General features: G+C 42.1%; 1 protein-coding gene across 6 annotated transcripts in view; it reads right to left on the bottom strand.

Moving 5' to 3' along the window:
- BAIAP2 (BAR/IMD domain containing adaptor protein 2) overlaps nt 1-16,809 on the bottom strand; it is a 173,560-nt gene that overhangs the window by 68,813 nt on the left and 87,938 nt on the right. For all 6 annotated transcript variants that reach the window (XM_072990726.2, XM_078384291.1, XM_072990727.2 and 3 more), the window contains exons 4-6: nt 10,118-10,179; nt 8,591-8,662; nt 4,742-4,879 (exon numbers count right to left, since the gene is read on the bottom strand). In XM_072990726.2, coding sequence (XP_072846827.1) covers nt 4,742-4,879; nt 8,591-8,662; nt 10,118-10,179 — 272 coding nt within the window. The remainder of the gene's footprint in view (nt 1-4,741; nt 4,880-8,590; nt 8,663-10,117; nt 10,180-16,809) is intronic.

Here is a 16,809-nt window from a genome sequence, read left to right as displayed (position 1 = left end):
GGGGCGATACTTTTCAGGTACCACCAGCTGACTTCTGATCCCATCTCCCCCTTTTGAGATATTCCTCAGGGTTTCTCTATATAAAATCCCCTTTTTCTCCAGAAATCTCACTGGGGTTTCAGGTGTTAGCTGGGCGTCAGTCACCTGTTCAAAACACTTTTGGAGAGTGGCGTCTGCCTTCTGCTCCTGTCCAAATCTGCTGTCTGTGGTTAAGGTTTCCACCACAGCTTCTGAACTCCCCCCACCTGCTTCCGTCTCTGGCTCATCATTACCCCCCTGAACTGTCCCTGTGGTGGCTTGTGAGCGTGTAATCACTAGCACCCGTTTCACATGTTCAGCCAGGTCATTTCCCACGAGCACGGCTGCTGGCAGAGTCGATGAAATCGCTATCCGCCAATCTCCCCTCCAGCCTTGAAAGTTGACAGGTACCTCTGCTACTGGCAGAGAGATTATCTGCCCCTCAATCCCTGCCACCTTCATGCTCTCATTTGGGATTATAAACTCCCTAGGGATGATATCTGGACGGCATAGGGTTACTTGGGAACAAGTGTCCCGCAGCCCCCTATACTGACGGTCAAGTATTCCTACGTCCACCCCTGCTGTCTCAAACAACTGAGAATCTGTTTTTATCAGCCAGCAGCGCTTTACCTCCAGAAGAGGACCATTTTCCTCAGCCTGATCAGCAGAGGCAGCTGTCCCAGACTGAGTAGCCATGGCAACAGGCTCCCTCTGTGACACTGAGCCTTGCTCTTTCTGGACACAGAACACAGCTTTTGGCTTGGTCCCACTAGAATTCTGAGGCACCATTCCTTTTAGCTGCTTTAATTTTTCACACTCTGAGATTAGATGACCCTTTCCCTGACAGAAATAACATTTTCTAGTGTATTTGGATTCTCTCTCCTCTTGTTTCGGTTTTCCCTCCAAATTCTGAGGGCTTGGTTTCATGCCTGAGGGCTTCCCTTCACCATGGGCCCCTCCCCCTTGCTGGCTTTTCCCTGGTCCCTGAGAGTACTTGCTGTAGGTTTCTTTGGGTTTACCTACAGATTTCCCCTCACCCAAGGGCTTTCTTATTTGGGAGATAAAATCCGCGATTTCTGCGGCTGCTGCCACAGATTTCGGTTTCCTTTCCCTCACCTGGAATTTCAATTCCCCCTGCAGGACTGAATAGAACTGTTCCAGGGCTATCAAGTCTTTAAGCTGCTCATAGGTCTCTATTCCCTCCTGCGATAGCCATTTCTCAAGCAGCCTCACCAATTGGGCCCCCACTTGGGTAAAAGTCTGTTCTGGTTTCTTGGTGAGGGACCTGAATCTTTGTCTCAGCTGCTCTGCATTTATCCCATGTCTGGCAAACACCAGTTTTTTAAACTCTGCGAAATCTTTCATCAATTCCTCAGGCATCTCGGCATAAACCTCAGCCAGGCTACCACTGATTAAAGACCGCATGATGGTCATCTTCTCAGTTTCCCTTACTGAGAAGTCCACAAACGCTCTTTCCACTAAGGAAAAGAACACCTCGGGACAATCTCCCTTGTGGTACACAGGGAATTTCTTCAGGTCAGCCTTAGACAGTTGGCCTCCCTCAGAATCCCTATTATTATTATTGTTCTGGTTCATCAGTTCCAGTTTTCTTAATTCAAACGCCATTTTCTCTCTCTCCAATGCCAATTCAAATTGTCTCTGTTTCTCCCTTTCCTCTCTTCTTTCTCTCTCTAATCTTTCCTCCATTTCCCTCACCCTCAGTTCATGCTGTTGGGCTAGGAGTATTTTTCTGAGTTCTGGGTCCTGCTCTCCTGTGCTGTCACCTTGCACTGAGCCAAATTCATCCTCAGAACCTTGGTCAATCTGGGGGTCTTTCACCTCACTCATGTCTGCTACTTGGCTTCGAGTCAAGGGCATACCCCCCCTCAGAACAGGCTGCTTTAAAAAGTCAAGCCTCAAAATAAAACGACCACTTTTTTCCTTTTACCTCAGAACCAGCTCTCCCTAGAGATTGCTGCTGTTCTTCAGCACTAAAGTTGCAACAGTATCGAGTCAGAGCCTACCCCCCTCTGCTGGGCCTCTCAGCTGGCAAGCTAGCTCGCTGTTGCTACGCAGTTTTTCCTCAGCTTTTCCCGCCAAAACTAGGCTGCCTCAGAGCACCTTAATCTAAGTCTCCCCAGTTGGCACGTTCTTCTACTAGCGCACCTCCCCGTGAGGTACACCTAGAAGATTACCTACGCGCCTCAGACTGTCCCTGACTAGACCCCCCTTGCTCTGGGCACACCTGCCAAGGCTTTGCTGGACCGCTGGACAACTGGACCAGTCGTATCCCACCGCTGCCACCAATCAATGTGACAAACCCAGACCTACTGGGATCTATCACACAGTTACTAAGCTGCCACCAACCATTCCCTATAATAAGTCACACAGACCAGGGATGGATTTTTAAACAACAAAAGAATAAGGTTTATTTTAAATACAAACAGGGTAAATAAAACAATCAGGTGAATAAAATAAAGTAACGTGGCTTATTCTCACACACACAAGCATACAGTTTGGTTCACCTAGAACCTTTAACTTAAAGCACAGACCCTGAACCCATCAGTTCTGGCTAACCCACAGACACCTGAACTTATCAGGTTGGTACTCTGACACACAGTAGTACCCTGTCAGACACCCAGACTCCCACAACAGCTTCTTCTTCCCCAGCTGCTGCTTCGTCCCAACCCAGTGTCTCACAGTCTGTCTCAGCATCTCTCTTCACCACACAGGCATCACATATTTATACAGTACAGCCCCTCCTCCTGATGTCCCGCCTTCCACTCCCCATAGGATGGAACTTTCCCTCCAAACCCATGACAGACAGGTAACATCAGTGCTGTTATGTAACAGTGGCATCCCCAAGCATAACCTTAATATTAATCACCTGGTAATTATTTCTGTCCAGCTGCATTTAGAAAAATAGAAAAGGCCTTAAGTATGTTATCCACCCATGCTTAGTTCAGCAACAATGAAAAGTTTAATTAGCCTTACTCCAGTGAAACTAATTTGCAGAGGATGGTAGTTGGTAGTGGCACATTGTGCATCAGGGCAGGACTGATGTCTGCCCACAATGACTGAAAATAATCTTGCCCTGTCCACACACATAATTCAGGGATGCCTCTCATGTTCCAAACAGGCCACTGGTTTCATTCAACCAACTCTGGGCCCAGCTACTGAAAAGAGCAGGACACAGATGTGAGCACCAGGTTGACATATCATTAATCATGTCACCCATTTGCATCAATAATGGTATGCATTTACTAAAAACTGGATACAGCACGCAGTTTTTAGAACAGGATGAGAGAAAGAAGAGGGTGGTAGGGAAAGAAAACTAGGAATGAGAAGAAATCTGTCCCCCACTACCACCTACCACCCTCACCTCTCTCTCTCTCTGGTTTAAGAGCTAAGAGTAGACTATGTCTAAATGGGTGGCATATAAGCTCAATATAATAAATAAATAAATAAATAAATAAACTCTTGTTTTGCTCTTCATTTCAACCGCTAGTGTGCTGCATGACAGTAATTGCTATGTTCCCTAGCCATGGGGAATAATGCCACAACCCACAAAACAGATTTCTTGAGTTCAGAACATGTTAACAGAATGTGTATAAACTTCTTGTTAAGACTTGCAGTGCTTGCCATGTTTCAGCAAGTGGGGCACCTCTTAAGAGAAGCCACTGACACCCCCACCACCATTGGTGGAGAAAGACTAACCAAGTAACCACTTCCATTCCAACCCTCCCAAATAATACCAGCCTCTCTGCATGTTTTCAGGTATGTTGAAATACATGCTATTTGCTCATCATTAACACCATGTTATGGTTGGAAAAGTGAATTACCCACACACCATCTTTTCTACCTAGCAGTCTCCTGCTCTTTCAAAATAGTAGCCACTCCTTCAAAGGTACGATTTCCTTTCCTTGGGATTCATGCAAAGGAATTTTGTTATTCTCATCAGGCAACAGACACTGTCTGCCTAGGTACTCTCATGTCTCAGACTCTAAGGGACACAATCAAAACCTGATTAGAAAATAGCATGCAGCTCAAAATCAGAAGTCACTGATATTTTTCTTGTCTAATGAAAAATCCCTCTGGCATATGCAAATAAAATCTGCGTTTATTTGACTGGGAGCAAATAAGGAGCAACTGAAAATGTAAAAACCCAGGAAATACTATAATTAGAATATGTATACATCAAAAATGGATATTACAATCCTAAAATAGCATCAAAGAAAGCCAAGGGGATGGGCAGGATATCTGCTAATTCACTGGTCAAAGGCATCTCAATCAAGCCAAGATTTTTTGAATTATCATATTTATCCCCAGCTTTCAGAAGTTACCTAAAATGCAGAATATACTGCTGTTTAGAATCAAATAACATGCACATCACATGGAATAATGTTAACTTTTCCCATTATTTTGGCCCAGTATTCTGTGGGTATTTCGCTGGAGAAAAGTTTCACTAAGTTCAACAGGATATGTACCCACCTTAAGGCAGCATGGGATTGCAGTTCTAGATTCTAACAATTGCACCACTCTTTGGCCCATCAGGCAGTCTGTTTCCTCTTTGATGGGAAACATGCAAGAGCTACTACTAAAATGAGTCTTATTATCTGATCTACAAATGCCCAAGCTAAAGAGATAACATCAATAGAGTGGTTTACCAAAACACAAGCGCTGAGGTCCAACCTCAAGTCCTTTCAGGTAAAACAAGCCCTACCTGTAGTTCCTTGTCAGAGTATTTCTGGGGGTTCTTGCTCCCTTGGCTCTTCTTCCGAAGCTTCTTCAGTTCACCCTGGCACTTCTCTAGTGAATCCCCTTTATTCCTCTGCTCCGTCTGGTATTTCTTCAGTGCAGCCTAGGTAGGGATAAAAGGCAGGAGGGCTAAACAGCCGGAACCATAATGCCCTGAAGCGATGGGTAGAGATTCCCCCTCCCTCATTCCTAATGAGGACAGTTTACATCCTGCCTATGGGCAAGGAAGTCTTGATTTCACACCCGCTACTGAGGGTATGTTTTAAAAGACTGTCTGTTTAGTAACACAAGTCAATTTCCTCCTGAAAACGCACTTCCAGCATCTACAGAACCTTCCGGAATAGCATGTAGATTAGAAATCCTAGCATGGAGTGGACGACATGCTGCTGAAGACTCGACATGCTGCTGAAGACTCATTATGTCCCCTGGGGAATTTTGCAATCACCCCCCAAGCCCCTCCCCCGCTCCCCAAACATCCCCATGTTAATGGTTGTTGTGGGTTTTTCCGGGTTCTTTGGCCGTGTTCTGAAGGTTGTTCTTCCTAACGTTTTGCCAGTCTCTGTGGCCGGAATCTTCAGAGGACAGCATAGAGAGCACAGAGTGCTGTCCTCTGAAGATGTCGGCCACAGAGACTGGCAAAACGTTAGGAAGAACAACCTTCAGAACATGGCCAAAGAGCCCGAAAAACCCACAACAACCATTAGATCCCAACCGTGAAAGCCTTCGCGAATACATCCCCATGTTCACTTTTTTTTTTTTTTTTCAAATGGTCAAAAAATCCCCTTATATCTCCACACAGCATGGGAAGGCAATTTTTCCCTATTTGGGTGTATGTGTGGTCTCCCATATTTCAATTTTTTAAAAAAAGCCACTATAGGATGCAAGGAGAATCTTCTAGTTTTAAAAAAACTCCTTAAAATAAAATCTACTTTTGATTAACAACCTATTTTAAAATAATTTAAACATTAACTATGCAAATTAGCTTTAGCGACCATGCCCCTCCCCTTTCAACTCCTCTAAGATTGCACTCCTTAGGTTGCTGGCAAATCTGAACAACCGCCGACCCAACCAAGCCTTGGCACAAGGTAATGTAAGATAGCCACACTTTCTTTCTTTTCTACGCAGAGATTGTCATAAACTTAGAGGTTAATCAAGAACTATAAATAACAACAAGTCAGCACTGGTTCCCAAATATCAGAGATGAAAGAAGTTAATTTTTCATATTATAGGTCCCAGAATGCCCCAGCATACATTCTGGTAGAGGACTCTGGAATATGTAGTTTTTAAAAAAGGAGAGAAGTAGTCCTCCTCACATCTGACAAAGACTCTTTTGAGGGACGGCAACTTCCAGGGAGACCCATCACTGCTACACCTCTACACCACCCAAGAATTGACAAGTCCCTATCTGGGAGAAGAACCCGTTGTTTTCAAGAGACACTACAAGGTTGGACAAAGCTATTTTAAAACAGCAACCGCTTATAATTACTGTATGTTCCTTTCTCCCAAATGAATGCTTGGCTAATTAGAGCAAAGAGAAACCAGGCTTATTAGCTAGACTCAAAGCTGTAACACGGAGTGCCCAAGCTCAGTTTCATTTGGAAAAAGAGGAACAAATGACCCCTTCAGTGTTCTGGATACTAGAAGGAAACATCTCACTAGCATACAGACATGCAAGTGCATGGGAGTGGGGGAGCACAGACACAGGATTTCACACTCTCTTTTGAAAGCTTCTCTCCCATCAATGTTTCCATAATAATGTTACCCACTCTAACTTTTTTTTCTCTTCTTTTGTTTTATAAAATATTAGATCTCTGTAGAGGACAAGCAGTGAACATGAAGGGAAGGAGATCCAGGGCAAAATATACTTTTTTTAACCAGGTAATACATAGTAAAGTGGTAAGATTTCTTATCCTAATATGAAGTAATGGCTGACAACTTTGACAGTTTTAAAGAATATTAGACAAATTTATAGAGGATACGGCTAAATAATGACATCTATATATTACCTCCAGTATCTGAGGCAGTATGTCTCTATACACATGTTTTGTGGGAACACAAGGTGTTTGTGGGCTTTGCACAGTCACCTGGCTGGGCATGGAGGAAAACAGAATGCTGAACTAGCTAGGACCTTCGGTCTTATCTCACATGGCTCTTCTCATGTTCTAACCTTTATAGCGTGAATATGCATAATTCCATTGAGATTTAATGATTCATAACTTGCATGTTCATCTCTTACTTACAGAGAGCCTGACTGTGTTCCCACACAATGAAGAAAAAGTGCACGAAGAGTGCTGAATTTGAAAATAACTCTTCTTAATTCTGTTAGGTTAATGGAATAGAGGCGGCTAAGTCTGAATTCAGAAACCATTTGTATTCAGTTTTTCTAATACTGTTCTACAATGGTAATCAAGAGCCATTGTGGTATGGTAGAGAGAATGTTAGACTAGGGCTAGGGAGACCTGGATTTAAATCTCAGCTCAATGATGTATGCTCGTGTTGTGTGTGTGTGTGTGCGCGCGTACGCACGTGCATCTACGTGGCAAAGGAAAAAGCACTCCTTAAATACCTCACGTTCCTCAGAAACCATACTAGGGGCATCTTAAATCAGAATAAATTTGACAATACATTAGCACACACACACACAATCAGATATGGAGGGAAGGGGAGGAAAAGGAGGCACAACAGATTTGTGCTTCCTCTTTACCAAGCTTCTTCAACGTGCATGAATGGGAAACTGCATTTTCCAGGATGGTGGAAGAGCACATGCAAGATCCCTTTACTGTCCCCATACTTCTCTATGTTGAACATCAGAATGTTAGGCAAAATCCAAAGAAACAAAACAAAACAAAAGACAAAAACATGTGGCACTTTAAAGACTAACCATTGTATTTTAATGTAAGCTTTCGTGGACACGTCCACTTCGTCAGACATAAAGAGACAGAATTAAATGAAATGAAATGTATATGAAGAATCAGTTTCACATTCTAAACGTTCATTGGTTGCATAAATAGTTAGGCCTATGTTTGTTTTACACTCCTGTTGTCAAAACACTTCAGGAAGACAGAATACAGACACCAGGTATGAGCAGAGATTTGGGGAGGGGAGAGAGAAAAGAGAGAATCTGAGTGTTGGGAGGCTTTGGAGATCCAGTAAAACTCAAAAAGGGAAAGAAAGAATGAAGTAAGTCAGCAAAAGAAAAGTTTCTACCTTAGAGCTTTGTGATGAGAGATGGGCATGGATGGTAGTAGTGAAGAAAATGACAGCGGCATTTTCTTCACTATGACAGTAGAGGTGTTACATTTGGTAATGGTTTAATAAACCTAGGTTTATATTCAATCCAGAATGTTGATGTACAATCCTACCACTTTTGCTTTCTTACATCCTAAATGACTCTGTATTAATGCACTAAACTGCATTGCAAACTGCAATACACTGCCAACCCAGCTTCCATATTTATCAAACCAACTACTGTATATAAAAATGCACTGGTTTTGATTTCACAAAGAATATACGTATTTAAGACTCCTTAATCGATTAAAGACCAACTAAGCTAAATTACATGATCTTGAATAAGTACTCTTCTTAAGAACCTACAAAGTATTGTGAAGATTCTGATCAAGGTCCAGCTAGACCAACACTATTTGCAAGAATCCCAGCAACTAGCAGCCCCCTATTGTCCACCCAGACCACAGTTTTCCTTCGGCACACCCTTGTCTTCAAGCACTTGAAAGATTTCTAGATGTACCAATAAAATTCTAATAGAAATGGAGCCAGTGATATAATTTACATTAAATATAGATTTTGTACTACTCACGCTTAGATACCGTGAATCCAATTCTACCTTCTGTTCCAGTTGTGTTAACAGCTCATTATGGAAGGACTTCAGCTGAGAACCAAAAATAACCAGAGGAAACATAGCATCAGTATTGTTTCTGACAGCTAAATGCAGAAAGGTGTTGGGTAGCTCATCTACAATACAGTACCTAATGGAACTCTAGACCTGGAAAAAAGTAGTCAGAATAAAATGAACCCTGGGTAAAAAAGAAGAAACTACATTAAAAGAAACTCTAGGAAAGCCAGGTCAGCTCTGAGAAGGCACATGGATAACTGAGATTAACAAGTACTGTATTGCATAGTTATACGCAGAATGGGCAGGCCCTCTGTTTAAAGGCATCTTATGTTGAAGGACTGCCCAGACCAAGTCCAAGACAAAGACCTCTAAGAAGGGACTGCGAAAAGTTCACCATCAACAGTTAACAATAGGACGACAGACAAAGCAAACACAGAAGTCACCTGGTCACGATCTTCCCCACAAAAGTGTAATGTGATATACGTACTGCATATACAGTGGTGCCCCGCATAGCGACGTTAATCCGTTCCAGGATTAACGTCGCTATCCGGATTCGTCGCTATGCGGGGGGGAAACTCCGTTTAATGCGTTCCTATTGGGGAAAAACTCACCGCTATGCAGGGAATCCTCCATCTGGCCGCCATTTTTGCCGCCCAGTAAGCAAGGGCAGGGCGCGAAAACGCTGCAGGCGGCCATTTTGTTGACCCAGTGGCCATTTTGGAACCGCCAATCAGCTGTTCCCAAAACATTGCAATGCAATCGCATTAGTGATCGCAAAAAAGTCGCTATGCGGATTCATCATTAAACGGTACGCTCGTTAAGCGAGGCACCACTGTATGTTCAAACTACAGCAACTGTTTATAAAACACACCTGCCTATAATAGTGATAACATGCAAGCACAATGCAAAATGGAGTCCTCTTTTTTGTGATGGCCAATAAGCAGACAGCCACCTAGGCAAAAAACAAAAACTAGGGGTTTAGGCATCTGGCTGTGGAGACAGAGATTTGGAGTTCAACTTCCCACGGTGCCTCTTTGAACTCAATGATCCATAGGGTCCCTATGAGCTCTGCAATTCTATGATGATGATGATGATGATGATGATGATGATGATGATGATGATTAAAACAAAAACTAGTGGAACTTACCCTTCATCTGGGTAAAGCACAGAGATGGGGAGAGTTTGCATTCCAGCAAGGAGCTTCGCTTAGTCCTTGTGTATGAAATCAATTGATCATCCATGACTCTTGGCCCAAAATCAGTTCTAACTTCAACCCCAGTTATGCCTCAGACATTTCTAAGGCCAACACATGATTTAGGATTTTGTTTCACTTGCAGTTTTTTCAATGGAGGTCCTTACTCTTATTTAAAGAACTTGGCAAATATTCTACAACAGATGTATTTTACATCCACATACATCAAACATCTTGCAGACTGCTCCTTGGCAAACCTCGGCAAAAAAGGACATGTCAACAGGAAGTAAAGCGCTTACCATCTCTTCTAACTGATTCTGAATCTGCCTGTGGACTTCAGCCATCTGGAACAGAACATCCCCTAGAAAAAAGCAAGACAAAAGCAGGGAAGGGAGACCAGAGGAAACACATGAGAGGCTGTTCTGCATCAACCTTTTCTCCTCCCCTGCCCAATCCCACCTCAAACTACAGCCTTGCAATCTTGGTTTAAATTAATAATTGCACATTTTGCTGAAGCTTGCTTCGGGTGCTGAATTTAAGATCAACTCAAGCTTCACATGTAATGCATGCTAGCAGTTTCTAATCTTCTCTTGGGAAGGCAAGGACAGAGGAGACAGAAAATGACCCGAAATGCTTCATGTTCAGCCCAGGAACCAACTGTTTTCTCCCAATCAGTACAACAGAAAATAGTATGTGCTATCTCTCATTTGCTGATACAATTCCCAGCACAGAAAATACAGTCAAAGCCAGTTTTCCACAAGCCATTTATTCCTCTAGGGTCTCCCATTCAGGGATTTTCAAGCAGCAGACTGTCATTATGGAAGATTGGAGTCAGCACGGCTTCTACTTCCAAGGTAAAAATAAAAAACACATGTGCACTACTTTAAAAAAAAGTTATGCTACAGAAGGTCCAGCCACCACTGTCCTCCCCCCTCCCCATGCAGTATGGCAGAAACATATTTCACACCAATTGGCTGTCCAGCCATAGTGCTTGCTTTCAAATAGATCTACATCTGCTATCTCAGCTTTTTCATGCCCATCAGTATTAATAGCTCCCAGTTAATTATACTCCAGATTTCCCAAACACAAGAATAGTGTAATATCTTTATTAGGACCAACTATACACGACAAAGCAGCAAGCAAGCTTTAGGCTGGCTGTTACACAAAGCTAACAAATAAAGGTAAAAGAGTAGTGGTGGGGAAGACAGAGAGGTGGTGGTGGTCATGATAAGAATCCTAGGCCTGCAGCTTGCAACTGACTCAAGACAAAACAGATCAGTTGTCAGGCAGATTTAATTAGCTTAGAGACCATGTCTTGTAGGAAAAAAACATTGCAGGTTGCACCATGGCACGCTGGGTGTGGGAGAGCAATAGTTCTACTCTGCCTTAGAAAATATACCCACAACCAATTATTTGGCATTTTCTCTTTAATTGGAGCACATCGTGTTTTTTTAAAGGCAGAGAGTGGGTAAGAAAGGAAAATATGGCATCCCTTATATTGACAAGGCTGGGAATTAAAGTGCACCATCTAAAAGGGTCCCATGTGTCCCAATTAGCACTAGATATACATCCAAGTAAACCCTGCTTGTAATAATTTCATAGAGAAAAGCCACTGCTTCTTTATGCCTGTAGCAGCCGGAGATCCTCCTGCATTAGCAAAACCGCCCTGCGTCCATCTTTATCGCAAACTGTGGAGCTGAACTTTTCAAACACTCACTAAAACCCACTTTCTCCCCTGCCACCCATCACTTTTTGCTGCTTTACTTAATACCCAGCCTGAAAAAAAAGTGTTCTTGCTGCTTGCTGGCTTGTGACTTTTTAAAACATGTTCTCATCAATGTTGTATGCTTCTGATGCCATTTTAATTCCTTCTAATTAAATATGGCTGTTTGCATTTTTAAAAACTGGATATGGCAATTTGCACTTAGGTGAAAACCAAGTTATATAGGAGAGTTTTACCTAGGTAGGCCTGGGCTGCCAAAAAACCATACGTTTTGGACAAATCAAATCTATATGCACTCCCTATGAGCTCCACTCATTCAGCATCATAGACATGTGGAACACACTGTCTACTTTTTACCTTATTTTACCTCTCCTCTCACAACTCCTAATCAAGGCAATGTTTCTTATTGGAGGTTAAGGATAGGCTGAGATAGATAAACAAGAAAATTGAGTAAATAGCCTTTGGGGAGAAATGGCCACAGGTCCGTTTCTTCAAAAATACTAACAGCAGCTGTTATCTACCTAAAGTATCTTATTATATCTCCATTTTGGAACTGTGCCATGCAATTTGAGAAAGCACTCTCCGGCAAGGATTGGTGTATTACTGTTGACAGCAGAAGATGCAATTTATGTTATGGATAAATGCCAGGTCAACAACTTGGGCCCAAATACAATCCCTGATTTGAGGCCATGTATAAATGTGTATCAGACATATAGTCCCTCTCTTATGTCTGAGGAAGTGGACTTGTCTACGAACGCCTACATTAAAAAACAGCAGTTAGTCTTTAAGGTGCCACAACATTTTTTTTGTCTTCTTTATTTTTGATTTTTTAGGGACGTGGTGGCGCTGTGGGCTAAACCGCAGAAGCCTGTGCTGCAGGGTCAGAAGACCAAGCAGTCGTAAGATCGAATCCACGTGACGGAGTGAGCTCCCGTCGCTTGTCCCAGCTCCCGCCAACCTAGCGGTTCGAAAGCGTGTAAATGCGAGTAGATAAATAGGGATGACCTCGGTGGGAAGGTAACAGCGTTCCGTGTCCAAGTCACACTGGCCATGTGACCACGGAAGATTGTCTTCAGACAAAAGGCTGGCTCTATGGCTTGGAAACGGGGATGAGCACCGCCCCCTAGAGTCGGACACGACTGGACAAAAATGGTCAAGGGGAACCTTTACCTTTACCTTTTATTTCTGATTTTGCCTGATATGCTAAAACAGACTAACACAGCCACCTCTTCTGAAATGGGATCTGTTCTTGCATCAGACCCTGAAGCCATTCCAGCTCTGGCTGTGATTTTGTCAGAGCTAATAAAGGTAATAGGGGTCAGACATGGCCACCGTTTGTTTTGGAAGTCCAAGTGATCCAATCAGCATTCAATTAATACGAGGTATGGAGGGCATGTGTAGGAGAGCAATGAAGCTGAAGATGTAAATCTATGGAAATCATCTTGTAGCTTTGCCATTGAAAAAGAGAGAGATGCTATTGCACTTCCTGCCAAGCAAAGGAGATGTCTATTGTAAAGGTATGTTCTTGCCAAATTTAGGGGAAAGTTATTTTGGTGAAAGAGGGATTATTTCACCAGACAGCCAGGCAGCCCCTGCCATTTATTTTAGACCTTTTAAAATCATTCCACCATGAATCCTCAGTTTTGAACGTTCTTACATGCAGCGTTGCACACAGCTAAGGTCATAAGTTGGCAATTCAGATGTAGCTTGTCTCACACACAGTTGGTTGTCATCAAGCCACTACTCTCTCAGCCTCTGGCGTTCTCTGATCCAGATGCCAAAACGTATTCTGGCTTCCCAAACAAAGTGGCTGCAATGTGGCAAAACACTTTGAACACTAAACAAAATAGCTATTTAAACACTAAAGTATCCATAGCAGCAACAGGCCTCATTAAAAAAAAGAACCAGTACACAAAGGCTGCCTTGGCTTTTTGATTTGCAAATACCGTACATTCATCCTATGAAAATGTCATTCATGAAATGACATTCTCCCTATTATATTTTATTTACACTTGCCAATCAAAAAATGATACTCTGATATTTTCCAGTTTTAATATGCATAAAGAAAAAAGGACTGCCTATGTAATAACCAAATCAAACAATTCATCACCAAAATAGAAGAAACCACAAATTGCAAAACATGGAATTGGAAGTGCCTCTTCTACTTAATTCCAGTTGAGTAGTGCCAGATATTACATATTCACATAATATTACGACCTTCTTGGCACCAAAATGCCAACTGCATTGATGAACTAGAGCTTTAAAGAATGATTAGCAATCTTCTTTTTCACTGCATATGATTCTAAATCTAAATATTAAGTGTTTTTCTGACAGACTGATGGCACTAAAAGCAAATTAATCCAGTGTCCTGTTGCCTAAAGGTGGAGCAGAAGGAAGAGGACTTAAGTATCTTTCCCAACACTTGTAGGCTCCCCACTGCATGAGCAGATGTGTGACTGATCTCACAACCAATGTGAGAACAGGCAAGTGAAGAGGAGCCTGCCGCAATGAGAGGGCCATTGCCATGATTTCCCCATCCACTCCACCTTTGGGTAAAAGGAAACTAGTCTTTTGAAAACTTGAAAACAGAGCTACTGCTCAATGTTTATTATTTGCTTTTTCAGCCATTTTTTAGCTCTATCAGAGTCACATATTATGAACTCTGGAAACACAAGTAACACTGCTACCAGACATAAAGCTACCTCCAATATTCAAGGCACTATGTCATTCTAGGGCATAATAATGGGAAATGGTTATTGCACTCATGTCCTGCTTGTGGGCTTCCCACTTGCATCTGGTTGATTGCTATGGGAACAGAACAGAGGACTAGACAAGTCTGAGTCAGCATCTTATTTATTTTTTTTAGCTGCCATCAGACTCTGTTCTGTAATCCTGAGAGGAAAATACTAAGAGCATTCCTCACAATTCTCACATCTTCCAGGTGTATGCAGGATCGCAAGCAAAAAGAGTATAGGAGCTCTCTTTCATTGATCCTGAATACAGAATCTTATTCTTCAGGGCCTGCATACACAAAACACAAGAAGGACCAGCCACATTGTCTTAGATGTACAACAGGGAAGGAAGGTTGGCAGAGGCAGGTTTAGTGCAACACATCCAAGGAACATTTTGAACTAGTCCTGTAGGACAGCCATTCAATCTGCCTGATTCCTACTAACCCTGTACCAAGAAGTTTCACTTGCCTCTGGGGTTAGGAATTAATACAGAGATAAGCAAAGGCATTCTTGTATTCATCAAAGTAAGAGAAACCTCAGGGGCAATGTAGTTACAGTCACTACCTTTAAGGCAGAACATGCTGGAACCATCCTTCACAAATGTCTGCTTAGCAGATTCCTCCACATTTCACCTGTGGCTTGGATCCTACAGCTTCTAAAATTAGATTTGATTGATTGATTGATCCTACAGCGTCTAAAATTAGATGTTGTTTGTTTGTTTGTTTGTTTGTTTGTCTATCCACCCTATTATGCAGATGCACTGCTCTGGGCGGTTTACAATAAATTAAAACAATACATATACACACCAAGAAGCAAAATTATCAACTACAGTAAATGTGGCACGAGGCTTTAAAGCATAAATGCAGACAGCTTTTGGGAATAGTAACAGCTTAATGTAGTCAGGGTTGTGTCCTAGCTCACTGGCATGACATAAGCTGTGAATCCTCCAGGAGCAGAATCCACTGAATATTGGCATTTAGAAACAGTGCTAGGGGCAGGTGAAACACAGATCTCACTCTCAGAAGAAACGGATTCTGAATTTCCTCCCTGAGCATCAGTTATTCTCATTTTACTACATTGTGAGATAGTCCACTGCCAGACTGACATTTAAAAAAAAAAAGTTTAAGGTAATAAACTCTGTAGTATTATGTCCTATAAAAATAGCTGCTTCCTGATATCCAGAGAATCTAATTATCTTGATCATTGGGGGGGGGGGGGGGAAGCAACCTAATTTGCAGCCCACATGGCTTTCTGGGTTGATTCTTCAATGCATACTGGACGACAACAGATGAAGGAAGAAGAGGGATTTTCTAGGTAAGGAATGAAGTTGTACATCCTACCGATGCTGATATGGCACTGAACTTAATATCAAAGTAGTCCTTAGCTTTATTTATTATTTATTTATTTATTTATTTTATATCCCGCCTATCTAGTCAGCTCAGGACCACTCTAGGCGGCTAACAAACAAAGAATAATAAAAATAAACATATATAATACAGCATAAATAATAGAAACTTCGCAAAAGTAAAAAGCAGTGGAAAGGGGAAGGAAAGGAACATCAGGAATTGTCTGGCAGGAAGGCCTGCCGGAACATCCATGTCTTCAATTGATTTTTGAAGATACCCAGCGAGGGAGTCCCACGAATCCCAGGAGGTAAATTATTCCAGAGACGAGGAGCCACCGCCGATAAGGCCCGATTTCTTGTCTTCTCCTTCCGGGCCTCCCTCGGCGTTAGGCTCCTCAACCTCACCTCCTGCCTTTGCCAGTCACCTACTGCAATTAAATATACTATCTGCAGTGTGTGGTATCTTGCTTAAAAAGGAAGGTCTGGACATAAGATTAAAGCCATGAAGCCTAAAGAAAATTGTTTTCCAGTTGAGATACAGAAGCCAGGGTAGGTTTCTGGTCCCTCTAGTCAAGAAGAGAAGTGATGTTATGAAATGCTTTATGATTTCTTTCCCAGAGTATGCAGCAAGAACCAGAACCTTTCTGTTTCAAAATACAGCACATCAAACTATCTTCATTTCTGTGCAAATCTCAAAGAATATTTACCTACAAGTTTTAAAATCTATATAAGCACAATCTGCATTAACTGGAAAATGCTAGCTTTTATGTAAAATTGTGTGCTGCAGAATATGAAAAGTTCTCTTTCCAAAACAGTTGAAACTCATACATAATATTTCTTCCACACTTATATAGAATATTTCTTCGACATTTATATAGAAGGAGACACAGTAATTCAACAAGTCAACTACTTATCTGGGATCCAAGTTCAACAATTCTTATATTATCTACTGGACTGTCCTGGTTTCAGGTTCCCCCCCTTTTGTTGTTGTTGTTGTTGTTTACTTTCCAGAGGGACAGCTTGTTTGCAGTTATAATTATGGAGAATATTTTGGTCAGTGTTTATTCTTCAAGCATTACATTAGTTAGCCCATGGCCAACAATGAAGAAACAATACATCTCAGCTTCAAAGAGTTTTCAATATAATCACAAAATAGACCAACAATAGGGAACTTCCTATTCATCTCCATCT

Source organism: Pogona vitticeps, chromosome 2 (genome assembly GCF_051106095.1).
Source record: "Pogona vitticeps strain Pit_001003342236 chromosome 2, PviZW2.1, whole genome shotgun sequence".
Taxonomy (NCBI): domain Eukaryota; kingdom Metazoa; phylum Chordata; class Lepidosauria; order Squamata; family Agamidae; genus Pogona; species Pogona vitticeps.
Note: the sequence above shows the minus strand (reverse complement) of the source record. Positions and strands in the feature narration are given on the sequence as shown.